The sequence below is a fragment of the Ursus maritimus genome, unplaced genomic scaffold (assembly GCF_017311325.1).
Source record: "Ursus maritimus isolate PB19 unplaced genomic scaffold, ASM1731132v1 scaffold_12, whole genome shotgun sequence".
In the NCBI taxonomy this organism is placed as follows: domain Eukaryota; kingdom Metazoa; phylum Chordata; class Mammalia; order Carnivora; family Ursidae; genus Ursus; species Ursus maritimus.
Genome location: NW_024423564.1, coordinates 67,949,092 through 67,965,573, shown reverse-complemented (window position 1 = coordinate 67,965,573; position 16,482 = coordinate 67,949,092). Strand labels below are relative to the sequence as shown.

At 47.9% G+C, this 16,482-nt stretch overlaps 1 protein-coding gene across 4 annotated transcripts; it reads left to right on the top strand.

The window, feature by feature from the left end:
* Positions 1-4,379: 4,379 nt before the first annotated feature.
* AKR1A1 (aldo-keto reductase family 1 member A1) lies at positions 4,380-15,749 on the top strand. 4 transcript variants are annotated; one of them, XM_008699281.2, is made up of 9 exons: positions 4,382-4,523; positions 10,282-10,371; positions 12,086-12,205; positions 12,366-12,517; positions 13,143-13,338; positions 14,197-14,396; positions 14,653-14,725; positions 14,867-14,953; positions 15,592-15,749. In XM_008699281.2, exons 2-9 carry the CDS (start codon positions 10,288-10,290, stop codon positions 15,655-15,657), a joined length of 978 nt encoding a protein of 325 aa, XP_008697503.1. In that variant the 5' UTR covers positions 4,382-4,523; positions 10,282-10,287; the 3' UTR covers positions 15,658-15,749. The 4 variants fall into 4 exon arrangements, with proteins under 4 accessions (XP_008697505.1, XP_008697503.1, XP_008697504.1 ...); XM_008699282.2 differs by having other exon boundaries at positions 4,493-4,639; XM_008699283.2 differs by lacking the exon at positions 12,086-12,205 and having other exon boundaries at positions 4,380-4,523.
* Positions 15,750-16,482: the final 733 nt, after the last annotated feature.

The following is a 16,482-nucleotide window of genomic DNA, read 5'->3' as shown; positions in this document are numbered from 1 at the left end:
AGATAGAGACAGCCAGCGAGAGAGGGAACACAAGCAGGGGGAGTGGGAGAGGAAGAAGCAGGCTCCTAGCGGAGGAGCCTGATGTGGGGCTCGATCCCAGAATGCTGGGATCACGCCCTGAGCCAAAGGCAGACGCTTAACGACTGAGCCACCCAGGCGCCCCTAGAATGACCTTTCTTTTTTTTTTTTTTTAAAGATTTTTTTATTTATTTATTCATTCGACAGAGATAGAGACAGCCAGCGAGAGAGGGAACACAAGCAGGGGGAGTGGGAGAGGAAGAAGCAGGCTCATAGCGGAGGAGCCTGACGTGGGGCTCGATCCCAGAACGCCGGGATCACGCCCTGAGCCGAAGGCAGACGCTCAACCGCTGTGCCACCCAGGCGCCCCTAGAATGACCTTTCTTAAATCCACATTTGATCATGGCATAATCCTGTTTAGAATGTGTCCCTGTTTTCCTCAGGATAAACTCTAAGCTTTTTAGCTTAGCACACAGGGCCTTACTTACCTCTTAGACCTCATCTCTTTTACCTTCCCCATAGGGATTCTAATCTAGAATTATACCAAACCATCTGCCATTCTCTTAACCTTTCTTTTCTTTTCTTCTCTTTCTTTCTTTCTCTCCCTCTCTCTCTCTCTCTCTCTCTCTCTCTCCCTCCCTCCCTCCCTCCCTTCCTTTCAAGATTTTATTCATTCACTTGACAGGTGTGGGGGGGGAGAGCAAGCACAAGCAGGGAGAGTGGCAGGCAGGGGAGAAGCAGGCTCCCTGCTAAGCAAGGAGCCCAACACGGGACTGGACCCCAGAACCCTGGGACCATGACCCGAGCCTAAGGCAGACGCCCGACCGACTGAGCCACCCAGGTGCCCCCAACAACCTCCTTTTCTTACCTCTGAACCCTTTTTCATGTTGTTGCCTCTGCAGAAATGCCTGGCTCTATCTTCTTCTGAAAAATTACTGCATGTCTCCATCAGGATACTTTCAGCTGCAAATATCAGAAAACCTTGATTCAAATCCTTAAGCAAAAAGGAAATTTTATTATCTTATATAAATAAGTCCAGGGATAGGGCAAATTCCAGACATAGTGTGACAATGAAGTCTCAGTGTCTCTACTTCCCTGACATTCTCTTGGCTTTGTCCTCCTCTTTGCACTGGTTTTATCCTCATTCTGGAGCTAAAATGGCTGTAGCAGTTCCATGGTCAAATCTGGATTTGATCATCAACATAAATATAAACACACCATATTTATATCTAACTTGAATCACTCCTATTGTATTTTACACAATACCTGAATCTGAGATGTGAAAAAACATTCATATTTTATTCACATTCATTTAGTCCTACTTTTACTCTTTCTCTTTCCATTACCTCTTTTTTAAATTTATTTTTTGTTTTTTTAAAGGTTTTGTTTATTGGGGCCCCTGGATGGCTCAGTCAGTTAAGCGTCTGCCTCCAGCTCAGGTCATGATCCCAGGGTCCTGGGATCGAGTCTCACATCTGGCCCCTTGCCCAGTGGGGAGCCTGCTTCTCCCTCTCCCTCTCCCCCTGCTTGTGATCTCTCTCTCTGTCAAATAAATAAAATCTTTTGGGGCGCCTGGGTGGCGCAGTCATTAAGCGTCTGCCTTCGACTCAGGGCATGATCCCAGCGTTCTGGGATCGAGCCCCACATCAGGCTCCTCCGCTAGGAGCCTGCTTCTTCCTCTCCCACTCCCCCTGCTTGTGTTCCCTCTCTCGCTGGCTGTCTCTCTCTGTCAAATACATAAATAAAATCTTTAAAAAATATCTTTTAAATATTTTTTAAAGTTTATTATTTATTTGAGAGACAGACAGAGATAGTGAGAGAAAGCATGAGCACGAGCACAGGGAGCCCAAGGTGGGGCTCAATCCCAGGACGCTGGGATCATGACCTGAGCGGAAGGCAGAGCTTAACTGACTGAGCCACCCAGGCGCCCCTCATTACTTTTTTTTAGAGTTCCCTGTGATTTACTTCCTCTTCCTCTTCTTCCTGCAGCATCTGATACTATTTTTACTCATGTATGTCTGTTAGGCTTCTTTGGTTGTAAGCAACAAAAACTGACTCTGACCAAAGGGGGAAAAAAAACCTATTTGGGAAGGCTATAGGAGAACTTTCAAGACCAAAGGGAAGGTCTGGCAAGGAATTGGCAGGATCCAGGTGGCTTGAGGAGGTCCTATTAGCAGAGATTGCTTCACAGCCCTGGAAGGGTGCTAGTGAAATGCATTTCATGATGAAAAGCATGAAATTCAGCTGATTTTATCTTTTGATGACTCTATTAATAATTCAAACTCAAGGAAGGAATATTCAATTGACATTATCTTGGGTCATTCACATACATGTTGGCTAGGGGAGGGCAGGTAACTGAATTAATGACTGCTGAATTGGATCCAATGAGGAGGAAGAAACTCTCCAAAAGAGGGAGGAATGGACAACCAAAACAATGCATCCCTACTATCCCTCCTACCTAACTACTCGTTTCCCTTGGATTCTGGGACAACTCATTCCTGTGGTCTCCTCCTACCTCTCAAGCTGTTCCCTGCCTCCTTGTTTTTACATTGGTGCAAGACACACTAGAAGTTGACTGAGAGGCTTGTCTTTTGTAAAATGGGAGGGTGGTTGTGAAAGGGGTGGTATGTTCTGGAGCTGATCTGTTTTACAATCTGACGATTACTGCTTTGAAAACTCTTGGTGGGATAGCTTTGTACCTTGCATGAAACATTCCCTGGGGGGTGCCTGGGTGGCGCAGTCGTTAAGCCTTGGGCTCAGGGAGTGATCCCAGCATTCTGGGATCGAACCCCACATCAGGCTCCTCTGCTAAGAGCCTGCTTCTCCCTCTCCCCCTCCCCCTGCTTGTGTTCCCTCTCTCACTGGCTGTCTCTATCTGTCGAATAAATAAATAAAATGTTAAAAAAAAAAAAAAAAAGAAAGAAACATTCCCTGGCACCAAAACTAGGAGCAAAAGCCCCAACACTGGGGAAGGAGAAGGACTCAGCAGTTCATCAGTTGGCAAGGTCACCACCTGATTGTTGCACTTCAGACTTTTAAGAAGTCAGACTCAGCAGAAAAAAATACAGAGTCAGACCCTGCAGAAAGGTGGGAGGGATGGGATTATGCCATGTGTCTCTTGATGGCAGGTTTTTGACAGGCTAAGTTTGAGGGACATAAAATTCTGATCACATAAGCTGGAAGCTGAGTGTCTTTATGAGGACTGATGGCGTTAAACGTTGGACATTTGGTCTATCAGGACACCACCTGTATTGAGGAAACGGTGGGGAGTAACCCAGGGACAAAAGAGGGGGAAGAGTAGAGGGGCAGGGGAGACGAAGATGTGGGGATAGAAAGGCAGAGCTACACAGAGGTGAAAACAAGTAAAATATGACACCTCTTAGTTCAAATGGCAAGGGGTATTTCAAACATAAAATCTGTAGCTTAATAGCTGTGTGACTTTGGGCAAGCTACTTTACCGGGCTGAGTCTGTCCAAGCTGTAAAATGGAACGTGAATACCGCCCTCACGGGAGGTTTCCAGTGTGCTGGTAATGTCTGTATCTTCACCTGGATAATAGTTACATTGGAAAAAAACAAACAAACATAGAGCTGTACTTTTAAGATTTGTTAATTTTTTTCTACGTATGTTACACTATGCTTTAATTAAAAGGCTTACAAAAAGTTAAAAGCATTCCCTTCACAGGGTTCTTGTGAAGATTCAATAAAAACATGTTTATAAAGTCTAGCACAGTGCCCGGCACATTAATGGGCGGCCAGAGTCCACAGTCCAGATACAGGGACTACGAACTTTCTCTCTCTTGGAGCCCAGAGGCTCGAAGTCTTCCTTGTTACAACTTTAATTCTGCGGCTACTCTCCGCAGGTTTGCCTGACCAAATAACGGGGCCAGTTTAGGTATAGGCTGGAAAGCCGGCCAACCCGACCCTATGTGAGAGGAGAGCGAGCTGGTTCTGCGAACCCGGGAGCAGAGGAGACACCAGAAGAAACTGCAGCGTGTCACCCAGGAGGTTTCCCCCTCGGGCAGAAGGCGCTCCAGCAGCCTAGAGCGGTGTCGCCGCGGCGCGCGGTGCAATGTGGGCCAGCAGAGGCGCCGCCTCCCCCGCCGCTAGAATCCCCCACGTGGCGGGCGGCTCGTGCTTCACCCCGCCCCCGCGTCCTCCAAACCTGCGCCGCGAAGTGTCTCGACTCCAGCCAATCTGACCGCTAGCGCAGCCAGAGGAGGAGACAGTCCAGGCTCCCGGCTCTGGCTTCCGCTCTCTTGCTCTTTACGCGGGGCAGGGATGGGGTTCGCCGCTGCGCGTGATGCTGAGAGCCCCGCCCTCTCCCCTCCTCCGGGAGGAGCTTCTTCTGCACCGCCAGACTTAAGCCCCGTGCCTGCCTTCACCATCAGGCGAACTTCCTTTGCAGCCCGCCGGTTCCGGAAGCTGAGGCCTATTGGATTGTGGGCTGGGCGCCGAACCGAGCAGAGATCACACTGTCTTGTTCACGCTCTGCGCTCCAGCCGAGGTGAGTTTCTCCTGCTGCTGCCCCCATCTCCTCTGTGCCCCCGGAATAGAGCAGAGAGCGCAGGCTCTTGGAGGCAGTCTGACTCAATTTCGGATTTGAACTCTGTGTGATCTTGGGTAAGTCAGTTTCCCTGGTCCTCAGTTTTCTCACCGATGAAATCAGTTCCTACGTCGGAACTGTAGTGAGAATTAAGTGAGATAAAGCTTTTAAAGCGCCCGTCAACTGTTAGGTGGTCAGTACGTTTTAGTTGTCCTCTTCTTTTTGTTTGCTCACCAACACGATTTTTGCAGGAACTCTGGCCTTTCTGTGCAGTTGCAGAGATACTTCCTGGAAGTAGCCGAAGTGGGTAGACTTAACTTACTCAGGCGCCTGCCTTGGGTTTGGGAAAGCTAGGGCATGTTTTTCCGTTGCCTCAGACCTCTGTTAGAGTGAAACTGGATGGAATCTGAACTGTCACCAGATGGGGTTACTATTAACTAACTCTTCCCTTCAGCCTACCCATACTCAGGCTGCAAGACCTCCCTAAAAGAGCCTCGATGGTTTTAATCAAGCCTATTACTTTCCCCAAGATCTCAGTTTTCTTATTTGTACAGGAGCAATCCCAGTATCATCCTGTATGAAGCCACTGTTGTTTTGTTTTGTTTTTCTGAAAATGGTAAAGTGCTTTGATACTTTCCAGAGATGATTCTTTCCAGGTTACCCAAGAAGTAGAGAAAGAAGGTGATGAAAGCAGTGACTTTCTTAAATGCACCCCCACGCCAGCTGTCAAGCTCTCCCCCATTTGCCTTTGGGTGTGTCTTTAGTGTGTGTGTGTGTGCGCGCACGTGCATGTGCTCACGTCTGTGTTTCTATGTGTATGTATGGGGCAGGCACTCTAGGAGTGAGGAGTTCAGATAGATAATATGGTCTGACCTCAGGGAGTACCCTGGTCTGTGAGGGAAGCCAATATAAACAAGCAACAGCAGCTAGGTGCACAGCTATCGGTGCATGGGAGGACAAGTGATAGCTGAAGGATGAGCAGCAGTTTGCCAGGCAAGGGTGGGACTTGGGGAAGCAAAGTGTACCTTGACTCAAGTCAGTGGCGGCTGGTTTTGCAAAGTCTGAAACGGAGTTTGCAGTGAAGAGGAGGCAAAATGAGGAAGGTGGGAGCCAGGTTATGAGAGGTATTATTAAGAGGTGTAGACTTTGGGGCACCTGGGTGGCTTATTCGGTTAAGCGTCTGCCTTTGGCTCAGGTCATTATCTCAGGGTCCTGATCTCAGAGCCACATCAGGCTCTCTGCTAGGTGGGGATTTTATTTCTCCCTCTCCCCCTGCTCGTGTTCATGTTTTCTCTTTCTCTCTCACTTGCTCACTCTGTCTCTTAAAAAAAAAAAAAGTGGTGTAGACTTTATCCTGAAGGTCGGCAAGAACTGCTGGAAGAGTTTGATCCTTGGGGTCACATGGTCACCTTTGGTAAATGGATTGTGGGGAGAGCGGCCACAATTGAAGCAGAGAGATTGGTGTTTCAGGTAGGGATGGTTCTAGTAAGAGCAATAGCAGTAGAGGCAAATATGGATGGACTGGAGAAAGACTTAAATACATAAATATATATTATGATTATATTAGATATATATTAGATATAATATATATATATTTTTTAAAGATTTTATTTGTCAGAGAGCACACAAGCAGGGGGAGCAGAAGGCAGAGGGAGAAGCATATATATTTTAAAATTCTTTAAAATTCACATACATCAAAAAGTACATGAAGTGTTACTGCAGTCTTGGATTTTACATTACGGTCCAGAGCAAACTGTATCTTTTAAAAAAATATTTACCAATATTATTAAGATTTTTAACCCAGCCATAGACCAAATCTTGGCCACTGTTACATATTTAAAGTGGTTTTCCATGCTGGCTTCTTAGAAGTACAGGTAAGGATATACCCCCCTACCCATCACCTGTCAAAACCATAATCTGACAGATAATACTCAAATGCCAATGAACTGAAATACGTTATTTAGATGGCTTTTCAAGACCCTATAGATTATACTGTGAACATGTTTGGTTTAACAGGTGGTTATCCAGGGCCTTGAGTCCCTGGTAAGAGAGTACACAGAGTGAAGAGCATGGGTCAGGCACTGTACAAAGTGCTTTAGATACAGCATCTTGGGCGCCTGGCTGGCTCAGTCGGTTAAGCGTCTGCCTTTGGCTCAGGTCATGATCCCAGGGTCCTGGGATCGAGTCCCACATAGGGCTACTTGCTCAGTGGCGAGCCTGCTTATTCCTCTCCCTCTGCCTGCTGTACCCCCTTCTTGTGTGTGCACGTTCTCTCTCATAAATAAATAAAATCTTAAAAAAAAAAAAAAAAGATATAACATCTCTTCACAATGGGCCAGGGTGCTGAGATTCCAGCCTAGGTCTGTGCAACCCCAGGCCTTGAACTGTTTCCTCTGTGCTTTGCAGCTGGATTTGACGAGTACAGTTTTGGACATGTTGAGTCTTAGATACCTATAGGACATACTGGTGAAGATGTCCAGAAGGAGTTGAATATCCAGAACTGGGGTGGGCAGAATCAATGCTTTTATGTGGTAACTGAAGACATGAGCCAAACTAGGGAGTGGGAAAAGGATTGGGGACAGAACCCTGAGGGACACCAACATTTATGGGAAGTAGAGGAAAGACCCATGCAGCCAGAGAACACTCATGTAAATACTCCTTCCTCTTTTTCCTGTGTTTTCGGGTTCCCTGCATCCAGGCAGCAGCTATAGAGCCCTCCTCTGAGAAGGGAAGACAGCCCCAGAGAGAAGGAATGTAGGTGCTGACTTGAGAATAATAAAACCTGAGTCCTTTTTTTTTTTTTTTTTTTTTTTAAAGATTTTAAGTAATCTCAACACCCAATGTGGGGCTTGAATTTACAACCCCGAGATGAAGAGTTGCATGCTCCACAGAGTGAGCCAGCCAGGTGCCCCTAAAACCTGAGTCCTGATACCACCTCTCCCCACACACACCCAGCTTTTCTCTCTCTCTCTTTTTTTTTAAGATTTTATTTATTTATTTGAGAGAGAGAGCACAAGTGGAAGGAAAGAGAAAGAGGGAAAGGGCGAAGCAGACTCCCAGCTGAGCAGGGAGCTCTGAGCAGGAGCCTGATGCAGGGCTTGATCCCAGGACCCTGAGATCATGACCTGAGCTGAAGGCAGACACCTAACTGACTGAGCCACCCAGGCGCCCCAGCTTTTCTCTTTTATGTGTAAAACCTCTCCCAAGTTAATATGAGGGTTTCTGAGTGCTGCCAGAGGCCTAGCTAGGCAGTTCCTGAAAACTTCAGAGCATATTAATGCAAGAGAAGGCTGGAACGCCAATGCATGAGGCAGAAGATGAGGAAGTCAAGAGCTGGCAGAGTATGGCTTTCTGTCCTAGAGAAAAACATTTGTTCTCTGCTGTGGCCCCTCCAGTCTCCTTCGGAGCTCTTGTTCTTTGAAGCTCTTTGTTAGGTGTTCCTTATTCTATGAGCCCCACTCCCCCAAGCATCAGCCTTTTGGGTTTTCAGTTTCACCATCAAAAGAAAGGAAGAAGCAAGCATCAGGTTTCTTCCTTTTTGCCTTAGACCAGGCTTTTGTTCAAGCTTTCAGTCTAAGTCCACCTGTAATTTCAGAGTTCTCCAATGTATGCTGGGAAATCTGGGAGAGGCCAACAGGTCACCTGTTTGGGGATCAAGCCCAGGAAACCAACCACAGACTCTGGTGGCAGCTGGCAGGCTAGTTCCTCCTGTGAAGTCCAGACATGCTTGCCTGATCCCTGGGAAGTTTGGTAATAGTATTGCCCTCAGTGATCTGTGGTTTGCTGCTTGGATTGAACATTTTGTTTTTGTTTTAGCAGAAAAAGGTGGTCTCTATAACCAGGTTATGCTAGACTATAAAATTCTTCCAGAGTTGGAAGTAGTAGGAAAAACAAGTTTGATATGTCAGCTATACTTACAACTTATCTTGTTTCCTGCTCTACCATAATATTCTCGATGTCTTTTCAGAACTTGGAAACAAAGGTTATATTTATAAAGTTATTGCTGGCAATGAAATCAATCCCAAGGAAGTGATATCTATAATACTGATGAGATCAAGGGAAAAGGTTATTTCTACCTTATTGGCTCTTAGGGTGAGCATTCTTTCTCTTTTCCCTTTTGCTTGGATAATTCCTGTTCATCAAGACTTAACTCAGGGGCACCTTGCTGGCTCAGTCAGTAGAGCATGCAACTTTTTTTTTTTTTTCTTTCTTTCTTTCTTTTTTTTTTTTTTTCAAGCAGGGGTGAGAGGGAGAGAATCTTTTTTTCTTTTCTTTCTTTCTTTTTTTTTTTTTTAGATTGGGGGGTTGGGGCAGAGGGAAAGGGAGAGAGAATCTTAAGTAGTCCCTACATCTAGCATGGAGCCTGATTTCTCAACCCTGAGATCATGACCTGAGCCAAAATCAAGAGTTGGACACTTAACCAACTGAGCCACCCAGGTACCCCAGGCATGCAACTCTTGATCGTGGGGTTGTGGGTTTGACCCTCATATTGTGTGTAGAGATTACTTAAAAATAAAATCTTAAAAAAAAAAAAGACTCAAATATTATCTCCAAGAAGCCATCCTAGCAGGGTTACTCTTTTCTTGTTAGGCTTGTGCAGATTTTGGTCCCTATCTTACACATTGTACTGATGTCCTCTGTCTTCGTCGTACCATAAACCCCAAGAGGGCAGGGATTCTATTTGAATATGTGTGTCTCTTAGGCCTACCACAAGGCCTAGAGCATTCGTCATTTGAGGACAGAATGAGTATTCTTGGGCCCTTTGGAGACTTCTGATTTTCAAAGCTCTCCAAAGAGGGCTGCTCCAATCACCCGTTTTGTTCAGTTGGAAAGTTTCTCGTGTCTATAACTTACTGCTTTCTGCTGTGTCTAATTCCCCTTCCTGGAAAGCCTTCTCGCCTTGACTCTTGGGAAAGTCCAACTTACTCTTAAAAGCCAATGTCAATATTTCCTGGTCCTTGCCCTACAGAAGTCATTTGCTTTTCTGTAGCACACTGTAATACGTGTCTACTCTGAGGCCCAGCACATGAATATTATGTCTGTGTTTACCTGCCCCTTTCTTGCCTTTATCCATTGGCTCTTCCTTGGATCCTTGGCTCTGCCACTTCTCAGCTGTTGATTTGGGGGCAAATAACTTCATCTCTCTGAGGTTTTTGTTTTGTTTTGTTTTGTTTTGTTTTAATCTAGAAAATGGTCTACTCAGGCCTACCAGCATGCCGAGCAGACCTCTTAGACCAAGAGGACCAGGAGAATCTCTAGTTTCTGACAACCTCCTGGGAGTGTTCATTTCATCCTCAGAGAAGTGGCCTGTTCCTGAATCCGTTCTGTCACCTGGTCTCACTCTGACTCATAATGCCCTTTGCCTGTCTTACCCTGGCTTGAGATGTTATGTAGTCAAGGCTAGGTACTTGAGGGAGCCACTCACCTTGGTTTCTCGGTATCGGAACTCTCTAACACAGACCTTTAGCCTGGCAGAAGGAAGGGCAGTCAGGCTGGTGGTCCAGTTAATGTTTGTCCAGGAGCTACTGGCTTTGGTTGGTTCTGGCTACCTTGTCTTAGCTGCCCTCTGCTCACAGGCATGTGTGCACAACTGTGTTGTTTGTTCTGTCACCTCTGCGCTCCCTTTACACACACGTTTTACAGGAGTCTTGCCCGATGGGTAGCTGACTCAAGCAGCAACACTGACCACCACCCCATTCTCTTCCCATCTGTGTTTCAGGGGGCAATGGCGGCTTCATGTGTCGTCCTGCACACTGGGCAGAAGATGCCCCTGATTGGGCTGGGCACCTGGAAGAGCGATCCTGGCCAGGTGAGAGATGGAGGAAGGGGAGGAGGGCTTCTTGTACCTAGCAGCCCCTAGCAGCCCCATCCCTATATTCCATTTCATGTAGGGATGAGCCTGAAGGGCAGTGGAAAGAAACAAGGGAAGAAGAGACCAGCAGTGAGCCCTTGGCTTCCTCAGGTGACTCAGAGGAAGGACTGAGGGGCCCAGGAGGGCCAAGGGAATAGGAAGGCCTTTCCCTAATTGGATCTGCACTAAGTGCTGTGGCAGCCATGGGACCCCTCTGGGCCTGGCCCTGTGCTGACCCCTAATATGGCACTATCACCCTGTGCTGTGACCATGTCTCCCTCTCCCACACAGGGCTCCTTAAGGGCTGGGCCACTCCCCAGTGCTCAGTCCAGAGGTAGGCACATGGCAGATGTCAGGGTTTGAAGAAAAACTACGTCAACTGCTTAGACCAAGGGTTAGCAAACTTTTTCTTAAAGAACCAGATGCTTGATAATTTAGATTTTGCTGGACAAGTTGCAAAATAGGGGCAGTTATGTACTTATGTAACCATTTAAATATGTAAAAATTGTTCTTAGCTGAAAAAAACAAAAGGCAGCTGCTAGCTAGAATTTAATAACCCCTGGTGTAGACTCTTCCAGCTTAGGGGAGTGTGGGAATAGAGACCTGCTTTCCTAGGGTTGTCATATATAGAGATGCAGCTCCCACCTGGGGTGGGGCATCTTCCCAAGACTTCTTCCTTGTTCTTTGGAAATCTGAGTCAGAGTTTAGAGAAGTTTGGGGATTAAGTTTGAGAGGGACTCTGGCAATGAGAACATCCTCTTCTCTCTTGGATTTAGGCTGGGATTTGTGGCGTGTTCTGCCTCTTTTCCCTTTGCTTTCCTTCCTCCAGCTGCCTAGAACCCTGGAGCCAGGGTCTTTGTGCTCCAGGCAGGCACTGACATGGCCCAGGAAGAGTCCAGGAGCTACATAAGGACAGGGGGCAGAGAACAGAACTGGGCCGTGACAGGGGCTTGGGGTGGCAGGGGTGAGGGGAGTACATCTGGATAGTAAGAGCTGTACCTCGATGGGGATCTTGAATGGCAAGGCCCTAGCACCCTTGGTTCTGCTTCTGATGCCAGGTTTCTAGTCTGCTTTTTTAGCAGATTGACTGACCTGTCCTCCTCCTTCCTGTCTGCTTTCTTCTCTCCAGAGAAGGGCTGACAGAGGGCTCTGGGCCCAGCTTCCATCTCACTTTTCTGCCTTCCTTAATTTTCTCCCCCTCTCAGAGCTCTTCTGCTCCCCTGAACTCCCAGAGCTCAGTTGATCCACATTGCTGCATAGCTGTCTGTCTGTGTGGCCTTCACCTATGAATTACTTACCTGTGTATCACGTTTCCCTAACCAGCTCCTCAGGCCTAGAGAACCAGTCTAATGACCTGTACTTCTCTTCCTTGTCAGTGTATCCATCCATCTCCTGAGCATCTAACCGGGAATACAATGTTAGTTTTTACTGGGCCCCACTGAGATTGCTTGGGTAGGAGGAAATGTTGGGGGTTATTGGGTTGGTGCAAAAGGTTTAGGGTCTCTGAAGAGGCTTCTGGTCCCCTAGACTAGAACCGTCTTTCATCTTTTCACCCCTACTTTATGGATGACTGCAGGGGTATACCTGCCCCTCCCCCATCAGTGACACCCCAGGAGGGCAGTTTCTGGCCTAGGCCAACAGAGCTGAAGTCTCTGCTTCTCTTGCCTGGCAGGTGAAAGCAGCTGTTAAGTACGCCCTGAGTGTAGGCTACCGCCACATTGACTGTGCTGCTATCTATGGCAATGAGACTGAGATTGGGGAGGCCCTGAAGGAGAATGTGGGACCTGGCAAGGTGAGGACGGGGGCTACCGAGGGGTGGGGTGAGAGGTCTGGGGCCTGGCTGGAGGGATCTGGCAGCATCTTCCCTCTTCTAATTCCTCTCCCAGAGGGGAGAGTGGGTGAGACTGGGTGCCCACGGCTCTCCTTCCTATGGGCCCTGCCCCCTGTACCAGGTGGTGCCTCGAGAGGAGCTGTTTGTGACTTCTAAGCTGTGGAACACTAAACACCACCCTGAGGATGTGGAGCCTGCCCTCCGGAAGACGCTGGCTGAGCTCCAGTTGGAGTATTTGGACCTGTACCTGATGCACTGGCCCTATGCCTTTGAGTGAGCCTTGCCAGGGTCTTTATCCAGGGAGTCGGGTGCTGGGGGAGTCGGGTTAGTAACTTGTAAGGCACAGAAGCAGAGTGGGAGAGGAACACTCCTCAGCTTGCCATGGGAACTTAGCCTTTTACGCTATCGCAGCCAGGAGTTTAGCTACAGAAAAGAAGTGTAGCTTCCTATGGTGGGTATCCTAGGGGCACATGAGTGGTCCCTCCTGCTCCCTTTATTCGTTCTGGAAACTACTAGCTTCTGCTGAGCTAGGCCTAGGGTTGCCGTAGAGAATCACCTCCAGCAGAGGGTGTCAAAGGAGCCTTAGCATCAGCTCTGTGCCCTGTACTCGAAGAAGGTCGCAAGAGCCTGCAACTCTCTGAGGAGGAAGGAGTTCAGAAAGACTTCCCAGAGGAGAGGAGATACAATCTGCATCTAGGAAAAAGAGGAGAGGGAATGGGCATTTTGTATAGAGTTAACACCTAGGTCATGACCTGAAAGGGTGAAAAACCATGCTTGTTTCTTATTCTTGGCCTTTTGTCCTTTCTGGGCTTAGTGTGGGCCACAGAGTGGCTGGATGGGCAGGTAAGGCAGGAGCCTTGCATTTGTGCCCACTGATGGGGGGCTGTCTTTCACTTAGGCGGGGAGACAACCCTTTCCCTAAGAATGCCGATGGGACTATCCGCTATGACTCTACCCACTACAAGGAGACCTGGAAAGCGCTGGAAGCACTGGTGGCGAAGGGGCTGGTACGGGCACTGGGCCTGTCCAACTTCAGCAGTCGGCAGATCGATGATGTGCTCAGTGTGGCCTCGGTGCGCCCAGCTGTCCTGCAGGTGAGCACAGCAAAGCAGATCTGTTGGTTTCAGGGTATGTGTGTGTGCAAAAACATGAGTGAGCAAATGATGGGTCTCCGTCATGGAGATGGCTAACAAGTTTTCAGAAGTTTTGGTGTAGAAATTCTCTGCATGAAGTAGGGCATTGGGGCACCTGGGTGGCTCAGTCGGTTAAGCGTCTGCCTTTGGCTCAGGTCATGGATCCCAGGGTCCTGCGATCAAGTCCCGCCTCGGGCTCCCTTTGAGCAGGGAGCTTGCTTCTCTCTCTCTCTCTTTCAAATAAATAAAATCTTTAAAAAAAAAATGAAGAAGGGCAGTCAGTTAACTACACTGGAATTAAAATTAAAAAGGGCTAAAAAGTCTTTTTGAGGGGCGCCTGGGTGCCTCATATTAGGTTAAGCATCTGCCTTCGGCTCAGGTCATGATCCTAGGGTCCTGCGATCAAGCCCCGCATGGGGCTCCCTGCTTGGTGGGAAGCCTGCTTCTCCCTCTCCTACTGCTCCCCCTGCTTGTGCTGTCAAATAAGTAAAATCTTTAAAAAAAAAAAAAAGTCTTTGATTCAAACACAATGGAAGTAAATGTGCGTAATGTACATATAAAGTAAGGTTCTGTCCATGGGAGTAAGTACTATGTATTGGTTCATATCAAATACAAGAATATTAGAAAACAAAATAAAGACAGACATTGAAGTGTGGGAAGAGAATGAAATGGACAGTGGAAGATGAAGAATGGGAAAAGTGGGCTGAGTGGAAGTGGGGGGGTCAGCAATGCAAGGTTGGTGACCATGTGCACGATTGGGTGGAGCCCTGCAAGCTGGGTGGGCCCAGCCTGTAGTGATGGGTTTTTTTCTTGTTTCAGGTGGAATGTCACCCATACTTGGCTCAGAAGGAGCTGATTGCCCACTGCCAAGCACGCGGCCTGGAGGTGACGGCTTATAGCCCTCTTGGCTCCTCTGATCGAGCTTGGCGTGATCCTGATGAACCGGTCCTACTTGAGGAGCCAGTGATCCTGGCACTGGCTGAAAAGTATGGCCGGTCTCCAGCTCAGATCCTGCTCAGGTGCGGGCAGTCTTGGGGAAAAGGGGTGGGCGAGGGTACCTGGGTTGGAAGGACAGGGTTGAGGGATTCCTTATCCAGCTACCTGAATGAGGCTGCTAATCTTGCCATGTAATCTGGGGGAAGCTGCTCTGAGGCATGTCCCCCATTGCACTGGGGCTCAGGGACTCCAGGAGTTTAGAGAAGGCTGCGTGAAAGACGCAACAATGCTTGTGAGGACTGACTCCTCTTCCTCATCTTCTTCAATCCCCCACCTTAGGTGGCAGGTCCAGCGGAAAGTGATCTGCATCCCCAAGAGTATCACCCCTTCACGTATCCTCCAGAACATCCAGGTACTTGGCGATGGGTCCTGTCTTCTTTAGTCCACTGGGACACAGTCTGGCTCTGATTCTGCCTGGCAAGAAGGCAGTGGTCTGGAATCCCAGCTTCTGCACACGAAGCTGGCTTTCCTGACCCCCACTTCCCATCCCCAGGTGTTTGACTTTACTTTTAGCCCGGACGAGATGAAGCAGCTAGATGCCCTGAATAAAAATTGGCGATACATTGTGCCCATGCTCACAGTGAGTATATACCACCTGGCAGAGTTAGGGAATGCAAGATTTGGGGCACGATTCTGGCCCAGATCTGGCCTCAACCTTGCCGGTCAGAGGAGAGGCAGGATGTTGTTGGTAGGATTGCTGTCCTGAACACAGTGGGCTGCTTTCTTTTTATTAAGCTTGGGGAAGTAGTATGGTTTGGGGATAAAGCATTATAGCCTGTGAGTCCCAGTCCTGCCTCGATCTTGTGTGACTTAGAACAAGTTATTTCACTTCTATAATCGTCAATTTCTTGTCTGTAAAATGATCCCAGTTCCTGACACCATGGCAAGTTCTCAGTAACTGGTATAAATGAGAGGAGCCTAAGGCCTTTTCAACCTTGGTAGAAGGATCAAGGTTGGGTTGAAGCCTGTTACAGATAGGAAAATAAATATTCCTTATTCCAGCTGAGACTGCAAACTCTTAAGGGTGGGGGCAGATATATACCAGGGTATGATTTGCTGGAATGCTTTTGACACTGGCATTCTCTGAGGCCCAGGTCCTGCACTACCATCTGGCATAGTGCTATATACAGGTGACGTTCAGGAAGATTCAGGAAAGATGCTGTGTCTTTGGAATGTCAGCTCCTGCTAATGGAGTCATCTGTCTGTCTCTCTTTCCAGGTGGATGGGAAGAGAGTCCCGAGAGATGCAGGGCACCCTCTGTACCCCTTTAATGACCCATACTGAGAACCCCACTTCCTGGTTTCCTTTCCAGCTCTCCAGCTGCAAGGTTCTGCCACCCACAGAAAGGAGTTAATAAAGCCATTGGAGCACCCACACTACTTGCTTGTCTTATTTGTCTGGTCAGACCTGAGATGGAAGTTATTTGTCTTAGGGATGCTGGACTGAGGGATGTTGGATGCCACCTACCCCAAGCCCAGACTTCTTTCTTTTTCGGTTCTGGAAAAACCAGGATGTGGCTGAATGCCATTTCTACTTTTCTTGGATTAGGTATATTGAGGGAGTAGCGCCGTCTAGTGGCATCTCTCAGCACTACATGCTGTCCCAGGGTGCCCAAAATTAGTCTTACTCAGGGTGCGATCAAGGTAATGAGAGCTTCCTGGATCTGCTGGGCCTGGGTCTTGGTTTCCCACCCCACCTCTCCAACTTGTCCAGCGCCTAAGTTTAGGACAATGAAGAGCCAAAAAACCCGCTTAATTCAGAAGTTCAGGAGTCCCAGGTTACAAAATCAGGAAAGGTGGGGATAGGGGCTTTGTCTCAGACACTCCAGTCAGTGTGCATAGGCTACCTGAAGGAGGTCAAGTGAGTCTGAAAACTTGTCACTCTGTACCTATCTTAAGGTCCTATCTTAGGTATTTTATAGTCCCACCAAAGGTCACTGAGGTTTTAGGAAGGTTTTTGAAAAATTCTTCTAAACTTAAGTCACACAAAACTAATTTTAGGTTTCCAGTGGAACCATTGCTCTTCATTCAACAGATACTTCTTGGGTACTTATGTGAGTTAGGCACAATGCCACACCCAGGAGACCAAGACACATAGGTCCCTACAGTT